The following is a 16,759-nucleotide window of genomic DNA, read 5'->3' as shown; positions in this document are numbered from 1 at the left end:
AAATAGTTGCCTTGTGTGTATTGGCAAATATACTTTAATTTTATATAAAAGTGATACTTTAGATGTAATGAGATAATTTTACATATACGATCAACATGATCTTCCCAGCTTAAATTTTCATCAATGTCTATTCCAAGTAATTTGAAAGAATGGACATTCTCAATACATATTTCGTTGACGGTAATACATAATTCTGATAGTTGTTTAAGTTTTTGTTTTGAACCCAATTTCATACACTTAGTTTTTTGTGCATTGATTTTCATACTGTTATTGTTACACCAAGATTGTATAGCATTTAAATCATTTTGCAATATGCTGTTTATTTTTTCAATGTTTTTATCATGAAAATGCAATGTTGAATCATCAGCATATAAATCCATATTGGATTGTTTAACATGAAGTGGTAAATCATTTATATATATTAAAAATAACAGCGGACCTAAAATAGAACCTTGAGGCACTCCATACTTTACAAACGATTTATCAGATTTAATGTTAGCGTATTGGACTTCTTGTTGTCTGTCAGACAAATATGATTTTATCCAATCTATTATATGTTTTCCGATATGATAAAATTTTAACTTTTCTAAAAGTATGGCATGGTTAATAAGGTCAAAAGCCTTACTGAAATCTAAAAACACTGTACCGAACTATTTCTCCATTATCTAAATATTTTAACCATTCGTCAATTAGTTTAGTTAGCGCTGTTTGGCAGGAATGACCTTGTCTGAAACCTGACTGGGCGATATGAAACAATTTTTTATTGTTAAGGAATTCATATAACTGTGTACATACATGTCTTTCGAAAATTTTAGATATGGTATTCAAAATAGAAATTGGACGATAATTTGAGGGAATATCTCTTGGTCCTCCTTTATGTATAGTAGTTACTCTTGCAAGTTTTAATTTTTGCGGAAAACGATTTGAAGTTATACTTTTGTTTATTAAAAAAGTTAATGATGGGGATATTATTTCTGCACTTAGCTTTAAAAATTTGGGACCTATTCCATCTATAAACCTGCGGATTTATTAATATTAAGATGTTTTAGTTGAGAACACACCTCTCCAATGGAAATGAGTTTTAAATGAAAATTTTCAGTTTTCTTTAATTTTTCACTAGTAAAATTTTGTAGTATATAAAAAAACACGTGATATCTAATTATAACGGGTTACACTAATGTCCTGACAGAAATGAAAAGGCTAAATACTTTTTTTTATTATTGGAAGGATTTACTTGAAATTTGGAATCAAGCAAGATGAGAACTTATATTTAATAAATATAATTTAAAAAAAATAAAACTATTTATAAGAGTTAGAAAACTTGACCTGACCAATTTGACTTTGAAACTACTATAATGTGCTGACCGAAAAGAAACGGATAAAAAATGTTTTATTATTGACAAGATAGACATCAAATTCGATACCAAGGAAGATTAAAACATTCGAAAAACTTCTCATAATTAGACAGTTTTCACAGAGCCCCATCGATTTCGGCATTTTGCCTTTCATTTTCAAAGATTGTCACGTGACCACGAGAAAACAGTGATGATTTATGCAAATGACCATAATGTAACACCTCGTTCATTTACGATGCAAGTTATCTAAATGTCCGAGAGTTTTCGATTGTAACATATCCAGAAATCAACGCCACTTTGCTCATTTGAATATAATACTAATAAAATCGGATACGGGTCACGGAAATTATATTGAAATGATAGGGATTTTTAAAAAAATGTCTATTTTAACTTTAATTTAAGCGATAGACAGGTTAGAAATGTGTCCGCGGGTGACCCGGCCAACCAACCAAGATGACCGCCATTGCTAGAAATACTGAGAACATAGGGATAAAATGTCAATTTTGGCTTATATCTCTGAAACCAAAGATTTTCAGTTAGAGCAAATCTGACATCTGCTGTTTACTAAGTCAAGATCTATCGATCCCTTAAGGAGTTTATTAATTTTCTGTATATTCAATTTTTAACAATTTTTCGTAAATTTTTGTAATCTTTTACAAAAATTTTCTCCTCTGAAACTACCAAGACAAATTTAACCAAACTTGTCCACAATTATCATTTATAGGATATCTATAATACTAAAATTACGAGGTCCAATTTGTCAGCCGTCATCGGGTAAAAACGACAAATCAAAGAATTCAACTCTATATATAACTAATATAGGACAATGGTGTAGATTATAAATTACACCACTCCAGACCCTTTTGTTTTCCACATAATTAATATTGCCAATAATTAACAAGTTCCGGGTCGAATCCGATACCGATACCAATAGTATATTCACCTGTTAGCTATTACCTTATCTGTACGTTCCGCATTTGACAGGCGCACCACCAAACGGTGTATTTAGGATTTTGCTATATACACGGGTCATAATCAAAGGGCTGACACTACTAAATTCAATCATTGTCAAATTGTTCCCTATTGTAGTTTTATTCAGCAATCAGCAAGACTTTCTAAGATAACTAATATAGGACAATGCTGTTGATTAAAAAATACTCCATTCCTGGATAGCCAGGACCTTTTGTCTTCCAAATAATTAATATTACCAATAATTGATAAGTTCCAGGTCGACGGGTTCAAACAGAAAGATTTGAAAGCAGAGAAAACTGTGTATCTTATAATCGAGATGACTTTATCAGATGACAATACCAATTACTAAAACAAGGCTTAGGCATAGTTATATACTTTACTCAGTCACGGACCCGTGATATCACGGGTGTGTACTTGTTAGTTTTAAAATTGTGTCCGACGACCAAGTCCGCTAACCAAGATGGCCGACATGGCTTAAAATAGTACAAAGGGAAAAATGCAGTTTTTGGCTCATGATATCTCTGAAACCAAAGCATTTAGAGCAAATCTGAGATAATTGTAACTTAGCAGCAAGAATGTTCAGTAAAGTCAGATTTCGGCCGCAAACACGTCACCATCACTAAAACACAATATAACTAAATGAATCCATCTGTGTCCTTTTTTATATATGCACATAGACCAAGGTGAGCGACAGTCACACAGGCTCTTAAAGAAGGCTACTAGAAGTGGAAGGAGAAACAACAATACTGAAAGCAAATTGTGACACCTTAAAGGAACAAGGAATGATAGAGAAACGAGTCAATGAGGTCTTCTATAAGGATGTCAAGAGAAGCCATGACCATTGGTTAGATATCAGAGATAAGAGGAACTTTCTCTACTCAGAACAGCGAGTGAAAGACATTGAAAAGCTAGCTGAACAGAACAATTTGTATTTGAAATTATTTAAATAAAGGGCGAGATAAGCCCAGGCCCTATTAAATTATTATATTTTTTTTTGTTAAGGGGGCAACAAATGCCTACCCAAAGAAAAAAAAAAGAAAAAAAAAAAAAAAAGTCAATAGTCTCAAACATTTAAGAATTACATTAAATTCTAGTGTTTGATGATTGTAGTGTTTTTTCTCAAAAAGTAAAGCACATAAGACTGAGTTACACAAATTTATAAAAATCTTTAAAAGTGCAATGAAATAATATTTAATAAGATTTAAAATGACTTAACAAAGTGAACATGCATTGATGTTTTGGTATCTTTGATATACATTATAAGAAAATGTACCATAAATACTGAAATTCAGCTCGAAAAAGTTCGTACGCGTTATGACCTGAGATTTGATTCTTCAATGCAGGTCATGACCTGCATTTTCATCGTCACAGGTTGACAGGTATGTTCTTTAGAGCCTCTAGTTCATGTCCTACTGGTTCATGAGAACAGGGTCGCTTTTTCATGCCCTGCTGGTGCCGAGAACAGCACCTTTTTATAACCAAAGTATAGTTGTCTAGAACAGGATCGCTTATTTAACTTGGCAAGATACAGTCTAGAACCCGGGTCTAGAACTGCATCTATATAACTGCATCTATTTCATACGGTTTAGAACAGGGTATGCTTTTCAATATTTTTGTTTAGAACAGGGTATGTTTTTCAATGTTTTCTGGTTCAGGGTATAATTTGAAAAGTGCTGGATGCACAGTTATACCTGAAAGGATAGTCAGTACCCCCCCCGCCCCCCCCCCCCCGCGGATCGATCTCGAGAGCCAGATTGATTCCAGATTGGATCTTGTGTTCGAGGCGATCCGGCTGGCAGAAATGATCGTATCACTAACATCGTTTCTCTCCCCTGTACCTCGTTGGCCCTCTTTTCGATTTTCTCAGGTATTGAAATGGAATGCATTATTTAATGATCTTTAATTTTCTGATCGATATGAAAGATAGGCTAATGAAATTTTTTTAGAATTTTTTTCCAATTTTTAAAAGTGATATAGAAATAGTATCTCGAATAAATCGGAATACATAATTTCATGCTTGCATCACAGCTGAAAATTGACCAACCTCTGTAATTCCACCTTTAATATGTAATAATGCTGTATTTTGATTGGATGAGAAACATGGTATTTTTAACCAATTTCTATATTTTCTTTTCTCTGCCGGGGTATTTGCCATTAGGGAATTCCATATCAAATACCATGGCAGATGGGAAATACCCTAGCAAATACCATGGCAGATGGGGAATACCATGTCTAAAATTATTTCAATGACTTATTTCTATTCTAATATGACAAATTCATGGTCATTCTAAATATATGGTTCCAGATGAAATATTTAGGATAAAAAGCATCATCAGATCATTATTGAATTTCAACCGAATGATGTAAAAATTCCGGGAATGACGTCATAAATAAAACTGAACGGAAACGAATTGTCAACCAGTCACATAAAACTGGAATCCACTTGTATTATGCTTCACTGAAACTGATGAACAAAGTGTAGTAGTCAACCGAGAACCAGGTTATTATCATCATGATCATAAAAAGGGAGATATATATACAGTCAGTGACTGTACATAAAAAAAAATGATAAGAAATGATTATACGGTCAATGCAATTTGACTGCACAAATAGCACAGTTGCAGTGTATACAAAAATTATACATTCAAGTCGAAATTTCATATGATACCTGACTATAATAAACTTTCTGAGGTGGAACATTCGGTGGAATTAAACAATTATATCATGCTTACAAGGGGTATTTACCAAAAATACCTCTTGTAGTTCTAAATGGATATTCTGATAACCTGATGAAATATGGAATATCCATAACAAACAAAAATGAACATAAACATGCATGAATAGTTTTTTATGAGTAGCATCATGATTTTATAACTTATTACATATCATGAATTTCTAAGGACCATACTCGCAAATGGTGTCAAGGGAGAGTTGAACATTCAGTCTCTGAAATGTTGTCCCCAGAACAGGGATCGAACCAGAAACCTTTTTGTTAGTAGTCATATATTTGCAATTGGTTATAAATTAATACTAAGATGCATTTTGTAACACCTGGTCATGCTGGTGATCGGCAATCCAACGCAATCATAGGTTTGAATGTTATTCTGTACATATACACTGTAAATATTTATAGCACTTGTCCAACATAACATAAGGTACATTTAAACATAAAATGTTGATCTGTTACACATAATAATGTTTTGTTTTGTGTATATACATGTATGTCATGCTGCCAATCAAGGGCCCTTTATTGAAATAATAAATATTCTTATTCTTATTTATTGTATTTCATTTCGTTTCACTTTCACATTTTTCAGGGTTATTTTAAGATGGTTTTCCTAACTTTACCTAATATCTTTGTGAGTCTGATGTCATATTCTTGTGGATCTGTACCATCTATATACATGATCAATATATATATTGGTTTATTTTAACTTGCATTTTCTTAGATATCATTGTTTATACCAATCCCTGCATACAAAGCATATGCAAAATTTGTAATTAGTTAGGCATTTGAATTTTTGGTTCACATGTGTACCCACTAAACCTAAGAAAATTTGTATCCGATGAATATATGAATGTTGAGTATGTAACAGAAGAAGGTAATTAATACAATGTAGTCTCTAATGTATTATAAGGGCCTTGTTGAGGTCTATTTGGGCGATACTTATTCAAACTTTAGTATTGGTTTTATCACTGTGACAATTGAATTAATCCAGAGTTAATCTGAGGAGTATATATATCCAATTTGTTTTCAATTATTTCAGTTTGTTCCCATTTTCTTGAGTTCTTTATTACTAAAGCTGGTGGTTGATTATTGCTTGAAAGCAAGTATGTTCATTTTAAGTTTTGTCAATTTACTTGCGAGTTTTGTAATTTTTGTCTTTCCTGCAACAAAAGTTGCAAAATGAAAGACAGCATTAGCAGTGAGATAAATTAGTTTTATAAAGGTTTATATTTCAGAAACTAGAAGAAATTACTTGTATATAGCTTTTTCATTCAGAAGGTAGAGAAATTAGTTTTATAAAGGTTTATATTTCAGAAGGTAGAAGAAATTACTTGTATAAAACTATATCATTCAGAAGGTAGAGAAACTAGTTTTATAAAGGTCTATATTTTAGAAGTTGCTGATTATATATTTTCAAAGAGTTATGCCCCTTGAAAACATTAATTATATGGAAAATTACATCATTTGCACTCTCATTCATGTCATTTGTACAATTCTTGCAATATTTGTTTGAAACTATATATGTGACTGTTAATAAACCTCATTAGAAAGTGTCATTGACTCTGAAATGTTTGTTTAAAGATATAAGAAGATGTAGTATGTGTGTCAATGAGACAACTCTCCATCCAAGTCATAATTTGTAAAAGTAAATCATTAGTTTGCATAGAGTTTTCCCTTACCTTTTTGATTAATAAATTCCATGTATTTAAAAAAAAATATTTTCAATTTTTGAATTTCACAACGCCCACTTTAGATTCTTTTGAACATATAATTTTCTTTTGTAGAAGTTATGATTAATCCAAGTATATGAAATAATGGACAACAATACAAAGCATCTTAAATTCAAAAATATTAGTGTGTATATTGGTAATAAACAGATTTTACATGATGTTAGTGGCATTGCAGAGCCAGGAAAGTTATTGGCCATTATGGGACCCAGTGGTAAGTTGTTTGGCTATCATGGGGCCCAGTGGTAAATTATTGGCCATTATGGGACCCAGTGGTAAGTTGTTGGCTATCATAGGACCCAATGGAAAGTTATTGGCCATTGTGGGGCCCAGTGGTAAGTTGGTGGCTATCATGGGGCCCAGTGGTAAATTATGAGCTATTATTTGGCCCAGTGGTAAGAGATTGGTTATTCCCAGGACTGGTAGGAAGATATGGGCAATCATTGGGCCTAGTGGTAAGGTATAAGCTTATATCAGGCCCAGTGATAAGTTATAGGTTATCGTTAGGACTGGTGAGAAGTTATTGGCAATCATTGGGCCTAGTGGTAAGGTATAAGCTTTTATGGGGCCCAGTGGTAAGTTAGTTGTTATCGTTAGGACTGGTGGGAAGTTATTGGCAATCATTGAGCCTAGTGGTAAGGTATAAGCTTTTATGGGGCCCAGTGGTAAATTAGTTGTTATCGTTAGGACTGGTGGGAAGTTATTGGCAATCATTGGGCCTAGTGGTAAGGTATAAGCTTTTATGAGGCCCAGTGGTAAGTTAGTAGTTATTTTTAGGACTGATGGGAAGTTAATGGCAATCATTGGGCCTAGTGGTATTGTATAAGCTTTTATGGGGCCCAGTGATAAGTTATAGGTTATCGTTAGGACTGATTTGAAGTTATTGGCGATCATTGAGCCTAGTGGTAAGGTATAAGCTTTTATGGGGCCAAGTTATAAGTTATTGGCTATTGTTAGGACTGGTGGGAAGTTATTGGCAATCATTGGGCCTAGTGGTAAGGTATAAGCTTTTATGAGGCCGAGTGGTAAGTTAGTTGTTATTTTTAGGACTGATGGGAAGTTAATGGCAATCATTGGGCCTAGTGGTATTGTATAAGCTTTTATGGGGCCCAGTGATAAGTTATAGGTTATCGTTAGGACTGATTTGAAGTTATTGGCAATCATTGAGCCTAGTGGTAAGGTATAAGCTTTTATGGGGCCAAGTTATAAGTTATTGGCTATTGTTAGGATGGGTGGAAGTTATTGGCAATCGTTGGGCCTAGTGGTAGGGTATTAGCTTGTATGGGGCACAGTATCATAGTTCTTCTACAACGAACCCAATCCATACCACATTGCAAGGAAAAAGGTCTCAACATGATAAGATGTAGAATAATTCAAACAAGAAAAACAACTGCGTGATTAATGTAAAACAATTAATGGAAAACAACTGCCTGATTAATATAAAACAATTAATGAAAAACAACAGCCTGATTTATTTACAAAACAATTAATGAAAAACGAAAATGATAGACATTGCCAATTGTAAGAACCACTGAATTACAGGCTGCTGACTTCATGGACTTGGAAATGTGACAGGGATAAACATGTTTGCTTGACTCTATCCCTAACTTGGGACAGATACTTACAGAATGTGGCAGAGTTAAACATACATGTTTATGAGCACTCAATCCTATCCCTAACCTAGGACAACAAAAGAAAGACTAAAGGAATGAAAATCTAGTTAAAAGCATAAAACAGCTAATGAATAATGAAGTTTTCTCAGACAGCAAGATCAAACATAACACATACATATAGTAGCTATAGTTATCATGAACAATGGAGAACCAGACAGCAAGATCAAACATTACACATACATATAGTAACCATAGTTATCATGAACAATGGAGAACCAGACAGCAAGATCAAACATTACACATACATATAGTAGCTATAGTTATCATGAACAATGGAGAACCAGACAGCAAGATCAAACATTACACATACATATAGTAACCATATTTATCATGAACAATGGAGAACCAGACAGCAAGATCAAACATTACACATACATATAGTAGCTATAGTTATCATGAACAATGGAGAACCAGACAGCAAGATCAAACATTACACATACATATAGTAACCATAGTTATCATGAACAATGGAGAACCAGACAGCAAGATCAAAGATTACACATACATATAGTAGCTATAGTTATCATGAACAATGGAGAACCAGACAGCAAGATCAAACATTACACATACATATAGTAACCATGGTTATCATGAACAATGGAGAACCAGACAGCAAGATCAAACATTACACATACATATAGTAACCATAGTTATCATGAACAATGGAGAACCAGACAGCAAGATCAAAGATTACACATACATATAGTAGCTATAGTTATCATGAACAATGGAGAACCACACAGCAAGATCAAACATTACACATACATATAGTAGCTATAGTTATCATGAACAATGGAGAACCAGACAGCAAGATCAAACATTACACATACATATAGTAGCCATAGTTATCATGAACAATGGAGAACCACACAGCAAGATCAAACATTACACATACATATAGTAACCATAGTTATCATGAACAATGGAGAACCAGACAGCAAGATCAAACATTACACATACATATAGTAGCTATAGTTATCATGAACAATGGAGAACCAGACAGCAAGATCAAACATTACACATACATATAGTAGCTATAGTTATCATGAACAATGGAGAACCAGACAGCAAGATCAAACATTACACATACATATAGTAGCTATAGTTATCATGAACAATGGAGAACCAGACAGCAAGATCAAACATTACACATACATAGAGTAACCATAGTTATCATGAACAATGGAGAACCAGACAGCAAGATCAAACATTACACATACATATAGTAGCTATAGTTATCATGAACAATGGAGAAGCAGACAGCAAGATCAAACATTACACATACATATAGTAACCATGGTTATCATGAACAATGGAGAACCAGACAGCAAGATCAAACATTACACATACATATAGTAGCTATAGTTATCATGAACAATGGAGAACCAGACAGCAAGATCAAACATTACACATACATATAGTAGCTATAGTTATCATGAACAATGGAGAACCAGACAGCAAGATCAAACATTACACATACATATAGTAGCTATAGTTATCATGAACAATGGAGAACCAGACAGCAAGATCAAACATTACACATACATATAGTAGCTATAGTTATCATAAACAGTGGAGAACCAGACAGCAAGATCAAACATTACACATACATATAGTAGCTATAGTTATCATGAACAATGGAGAACCAGACAGCAAGATCAAACATTACACATACATATAGTAGCCATAGTTATCATAAACAGTGGAGAAAACATGAACCAGATTATATTAGAGGGGGGGGATAGGACCTTTATCGGGACTCCGGGATCGGGTGTTTTTAAGCTCGGGATTTCGGGATTGACCCTTTCGGGATCCGGGAATTCTATTTTTCGAATTTTGGGGCTTCAAAAATTTCGTGTTTTTAAGCCCGGGATTTCGGGATCAGGACCCCTCCTACCCCCCTCATGTTACAATGCAAAAATATAATGGCATGATGTCTGACTGCAAGTGTTCATAATTTATACAATAATCTATAAATAGTTATTTTTTATTTATTATATATTTTACAGATAAAACAAAATATACTATAGATTTATTATTAATCCTTTAGTACTCATTTTTGCTGCCAAAGTGGAATGATATTTTAAAACAGTAAAAAAAAATTTGTTTAGAAATTCAAAAAGGGAAATTAGAAGACTTATATATTACAACAATCAGAACATTTCCAGAACCTTGTAAGCAAAGGAAGACACTGGATCTGCATCCTGCTACAACTGAATGTTTTTTTATAGACTTCTACCCTTAGACATGTTAGAAAAAGAGCTTTAACAGTCATTATTGATTGATTCAAGTGTTCAATTGTTTATTTACAGGAGCAGGAAAAACCTCATTGTTAAATAGCTTGGCAGGTAGACAGACAATAGCATCAGGGGAAATAACTCTCAACAATTCACCATTCACCAAAGATTGGAAAAGGAGGATCTGTTATGTACTACAACAGGATGTTTTCTTTGAGACTTTGACGCTGAGAGAAACTCTACAAGTGAATATTTGTTAAGTTTATTTCAAAGATTTTCACAGCGCAAATAATCTTAAGATTATACTGGCTTGAATTACTACATATGTTATAATATTCTCATTCTTCTTTTTCACATTATTCTTATATTGGTATGTTGTTGTCTTCGTTGTCATCGTCATTGCTGTTATCGTTGTCGCTTTTGAACATCGTCATTGCTGTTATCGTTGTCGCTTTTGAACATCGTCATTGCTGTTATCGTTGTCGCTTTTGAACATCGTCATTGCTGTTATCGTTGTCGCTTTTGAACATCGTCATTGCTGTTATCGTTGTTGCTTTTGAACATCGTCATTGCTGTTATCGTTGTCGCTTTTGAACATCGTCATTGCTGTTATCGTTGTCGCTTTTGAACATCGTCTGAAGACATTTGGTATTAGTGAATAAAAATCTATGAAATTTATAAACAGAAGTTCTATAACCACAAAGGAAGGTTGGGATTGATTTTGAGTGTTGTGGTCCTAACAGTCTAGGAATAAGGGGCCATTAACTTCTGGAAGGATGTATGGATCTTTTTTTCTTAAGATTTAAAAATGTTAAAAAAACCCATTTATTTGGCGCCGGGGAAGGGGGGGTTGGTCAATTCTCAACAGCATGGTGTATTGCTCAATAGCAAAAAATTAAATATAAATTCTAATCATAATTCTAAGTTCTACAGTTATTCTGTGTCAGAAACCTGTTATGATTCAAATATTTAATTACAATCCCAATTGTGACCTGCATCAAGTCAAATATTGTGCCCATTTTTGCCCCAACTGCTCAGGGTTGGACCCCTGTATCCAGCTGCGCCAGGCAAAGCAATTTATTATATTATTTCCTTTGAAATAAAAGAATAATATCAACTTGACATACATTTTTGCTGTTCTGAAAGAATTAAAGTAGAACTTAAATTTTATAAAATTCTTTAAAAATTGAAGTTGATTTAAGCTACAGAATTATTTTTTTTCTTTCTAGTTTGTTGCCAATATGAGATTACCAGACAGCCTTACCAACGAAGATAAACAGAAGTTTTTGGATGGCATTATCAATGACTTACACCTGAAAAAGTGTCTAGATACATGTAAGATAATTACCTTCAGAGGACAATGATCTTTTCTCTCAGACGACAGTTTTACTTTCTTACAGCTGAACTATGTATCTACTTCACGCATACACATTCAGATACTTTGTTTGTTAATGTACCATGACTTTTCACTATCTACTGTAAATATAGACACAAACTTTTCCTATTATATGATTATCTGGTTCCTTAATCTGCTTTTGTTTGTTGGTGATGCAAGTATAAACAACTAGAGATCTGTTTTTGTTGAGCCTGCATTTTTTGTCGCAAAATCAAGACAGCAATCCTACATTCCGTTGTCGCCAACAATGTCCACAAATATTCAATCTGTGGTTAAAGTTTTTGAAATTTAAATAACTTTCTTAAACTTTCCTGGATTTCGACCAAATTAAGACAGAAGCCTGTTTATAATCATAAGATTGTATTCAGAAGTAAATTTAAAAAAAAGAAATCGTATTTATCTGTATTTAACTTTTCAATGGAATTAGTTTTTTCTGCCAGTTAACACACTATGTTTAAAGTTAAAATTTTAATAACTGTCCTAAACTTCTGATTAAATACTTTTGTAGTAGTTGGAGGTGGAATGATACCAGGTTTATCTGGTGGAGAGAGAAAAAGAGTCAATATTGCCTGTGAAATGTTAACAGATCCTTCCTTCATTTTACTAGATGTAAGTAACTTACTTAACAACAAAGTCAGCTTATTGTGTCGTCTGCCTAACATAAGTTAGCTGGAGAGATTGTAAACAGGAGGTTCGTTTATTGTGTCGTCTACCGAGCATAAGTTTGCTGGAGAGATTGTAAACAGAAGGTTTGTTTATTGTGTCATCTGTCTAACATAAGTTTGCTGGAGAGATTGTCAACAGAAGGTCTGTTTATTGTGTCATCTGTCTAACATAAGTTTGCTGGAGAGATTGTCAACAGAAGGTCTGTTTATTGTGTCATCTGTCTAACATAAGTCAGCTGGAGAGATTGTCAACAGAAGGTCTGTTTATTGTGTCATCTGTTTAACATGAGTTTGCTGGAGAGATTGTCAACAGAAGGTCTGTTTATTGTGTCATCTGTCTAACATAAGTTTGCTGGAGAGATTGTCAACAGAAGATCTGTTTATTGTGTCATCTGTCTAACATAAGTTTGCTGGAGAGATTGTCAACAGAAGGTTTGTTTATTGTGTCATCTGTCTAACACAAATTTGCTGGAGAGATTGTCAACAGAAGGTCTGTTTATTGTGTCATCTGTCTAACATAAGTTTGCTGGAGAGATTGTCAACAGAAGGTCTGTTAATTGTGTCATCTGCCTAACATAAGTTTGCTGGAGAGATTGTCAACAGAAGGTCTGTTTATTGTGTCATCTGTCTAACATAAGTTTGCTGGAGAGATTGTAAACAGAAGGTTCGTTTATTGTATCATCTGTCTAACATAAGTTTGCTGGAGAGATTGTCAACAGAAGGTCTGTTTATTGTGTCAGCTGTCTAACATAAGTTTGCTGGAGAGATTGTCAACAGAAGGTCTGTTTATTGTGTCATCTGTCTAACATAAGTCAGCTGGAGAGATTGTCAACAGAAGGTCTGTTTATTGTGTCATCTGTCTAACATAAGTCAGCTGGAGAGATTGTCAACAGAAGACAGTTAATTTTGTCATCTGCCTAACATAAGTTTGCTGGAGAGATTGTCAACAGAAGGTCTGTTTATTGTGTCATCTGCCTAACATGAGTTTGCTGGAGAGATTGTCAACAGAAGGTCTGTTTATTGTGTCATCTGTCTAACATAAGTTTGCTGAAGAGATTGTCAACAGAAGATCTGTTTATTGTGTCATCTGTCTAACATAAGTTTGCTGGAGAGATTGTCAACAGAAGGTTTTTTATTGTGTCATCTGTCTAACACACATTTGCTGGAGAGATTGTCAACAGAAGGTCTGTTTATTGTGTCATCTGTCTAACATAAGTTTGCTGGAGAGATTGTCAACAGAAGGTCTGTTTATTGTGTCATCTGCCTAACAGAAGTTAGATGGAGAGATTGTAAATAGAAGGTCTGTTTATTGTGTTGTCTGCCTCACATAACTTTGCTGGAGAGATTGTCAACAGAAGGTCTGTTTATTGTGTAGTCTGCCTAATGTAAGTTTTCTGTAGAGATTGTCAACAGAAGGTTTGTTTATTTTGTCATCTGCCTAACATAAGTTGGCTGGGGAGATTGTCAACAGAAGGTTTGTTTATTGTGTCATCTGTCTAACATAAGTTAGCTGGAGAGATTGTCAATAGAAGATCTGTTTATTGTGTCATCTGCCTGACATAAGTTTGCTGGAGAGGTTGTTAACAGAAGGTCCTTTTACAGGAACCAACAACTGGTTTAAATATCAGTATTTATAACAAGGTTTACTATTACAGGAACCAACAACTGGTTTAAATATCAGTATTTATTACAAGGTTTACTATTACAGGAACCAACAACCGGTTTAGATATCAGTATTTATAACAAGGTTTACTATTACAGGAACCAACAACTGGTTTAAATATCAGTATTTATAACAAGGTTTACTATTACAGGAACCAACAACTGGTTTAGATATCAGTATTTATAACAAGGTTTACTATTACAGGAACCAACAACTGGTTTAAATATCAGTATTTATAACAAGGTTTACTATTACAGGAACCAACAACTGGTTTAGATATCAGTATTTATAACAAGGTTTACTATTACAGGAACTAGCAACTGGTTTAAATATCAGTATTTATAACAAGGTTTACTATTGCAGGAACCAACAACTGGTTTAAATATCAGTATTTATAACAAGGTTTACTATTACAGGAACCAACAACCGGTTTAGATATCAGTATTTATAACAAGGTTTACTATTACAGGAACCAACAACTGGTTTAAATATCAGTATTTATAACAAGGTTTACTATTACAGGAACCAACAACTGGTTTAAATATCAGTATTTATAACAAGGTTTACTATTACAGGAACCAACAACCGGTTTAAATATCAGTATTTATAACAAGGTTTACTATTACAGGAACCAACAACTGGTTTAAATATCAGTATTTATAACAAGGTTTACTATTACAGGAACCAACGACTGGTTTAGATGCCAGTACAGCTTACAGTTTGATTCAGACTCTCAAGACATTGGCACAAACCAAGAATAAGACAATTGTAGCAACCATACATCAGCCATCATCTAAAATGTTTTATCTTTTTGATAAACTTCTGTTGTTATGTAATGGACAGGTATTAGTTATTTTGGTTAATTTTCGTGAACTTGGTAGGAAAGAAAAGCTTTTAACAAAATTTGAATAGTAGTTTTCTGTATAAAAATATATAGATATGGATATGGTACGATTGCCAATAAGACAAATTTTTACAAGAGTTTTGATATGAAGATAAAAGTTAATATAGGTCACTTTACTTGCTTCAAAAATGGAAAAAAATATCATACAGTATGAAACGGGATGGAAATGGGCATCATCATAAACTCAGGTGTAAATATAAGGATTCTTTATTGAAACTCTTAGGAAAACAGTCGTCTCATATAAAGACCCTACAAAACGTAATTATAAAATACTTTGAATACTGGTGCAAAGAAAGATAACTCTGGTATGTTTATGAACAAGTACATTGCACTGTATAACGTTCTTAATAAAATAATATTGTCATTCTCTTTTACATCTATATTTCTGTCTCAAAGACTCAACTTAAAATTGTGTCTTGCATGTGTTAATATACTCTACATGAATTCCATAAATAGTAATTAACTAAGCAAAACAGTTAAGCATTTAGATATCTACATGCACCAACATGTTTAACCCACCCAACTATGTTGTCCCAGGTTAGGAGGAAGCACTCACCAACATGTTTAACCCACCCAACTATGTTGTCCAAGGTTAGGAGGAAGCACTCACCAACATGTTTAACCCACCCAACTATATGTTGTCCCAGGTTAGGAGGAAGCACTCACCAACATGTTTAACCCACCCAACTATGTTATCCCAGGTTAGAAGGAAGCACTCACCAACATGTTTAACCCACCCAACTATGTTGTCCCAGGTTAGGAGGAAGCACTCACCAACATATTTAACCCACCCAACTATGTTGTCCCAGGTTAGTAGGAAGCACTCACCAACATGTTTAACCCACCCAACTATGTTGTCCCAAGTTAGGAGGAAGCACTGACCAACATGTTTAACCCACCCAACTCTGTTGTCTGAGGTTAGGAGGAAGCACTCACCAACATGTTTAACCCACCCAACTATGTTGTCCCAGGTTAGGAGGAAGCACTCACCAACATGTTTAACCCACCCAACTATGTTGTCCCAGGTTAGGAGGAAGCACTCACCAACATGTTTAACCCACCCAACTATGTTGTCACAGGTTAGGAGGAAGCACTCACCAACATGTTTAACCCACCCAACTATGTTGTCCCAGGTTAGGAGGAAGCACTCACCAACATGTTTAACCCACCCAACTCTGTTGTCCTAAGTCAGGAACCTGTAATTCATTGGTTGTCATTGGTTCATGTCTGGCATATGTGTGAACAAATGGACTAAACCCACAGACATCTTACAAGATATATCAGAGCTATGTTATTCCCCGTTGCTATATGGAATGGAAATACTCCCTCTTAACCAAAGCCAAATTGATATTATGGCCTTTTTTCACACAAAAAACATTGCGAAATATTCAGTCTCTACCTACACGAACAGCCACTGGATCAGTATTTATGCTGCTGGG

At 34.1% G+C, this 16,759-nt stretch overlaps 1 protein-coding gene across 2 annotated transcripts in view; it reads left to right on the top strand.

Annotated features, from left to right (window-relative positions):
• Positions 1-6,836: 6,836 nt before the first annotated feature.
• The window catches only part of LOC143083788 (uncharacterized), a 56,633-nt gene continuing 46,710 nt past the window's right edge, over positions 6,837-16,759 (top strand). Inside the window, exons 1-5 of one of the 2 annotated variants that reach the window (XM_076260137.1) lie at positions 6,837-6,996; positions 10,768-10,937; positions 11,922-12,027; positions 12,597-12,697; positions 15,098-15,259. In XM_076260137.1, the coding sequence (XP_076116252.1) occupies positions 6,870-6,996; positions 10,768-10,937; positions 11,922-12,027; positions 12,597-12,697; positions 15,098-15,259 (666 nt within the window). In that variant the 5' untranslated portion in view covers positions 6,837-6,869. Of the gene's footprint in view, positions 6,997-7,038; positions 7,058-10,767; positions 10,938-11,921; positions 12,028-12,596; positions 12,698-15,097; positions 15,260-16,759 lie in introns of those variants that run through there. The other variant, XM_076260138.1, reaches the window with a different exon arrangement.

This window comes from Mytilus galloprovincialis, chromosome 7, assembly GCF_965363235.1.
Source record: "Mytilus galloprovincialis chromosome 7, xbMytGall1.hap1.1, whole genome shotgun sequence".
In the NCBI taxonomy this organism is placed as follows: Eukaryota; Metazoa; Mollusca; class Bivalvia; order Mytilida; family Mytilidae; genus Mytilus; species Mytilus galloprovincialis.
This window is presented reverse-complemented; position numbering and strand designations above follow the sequence as displayed.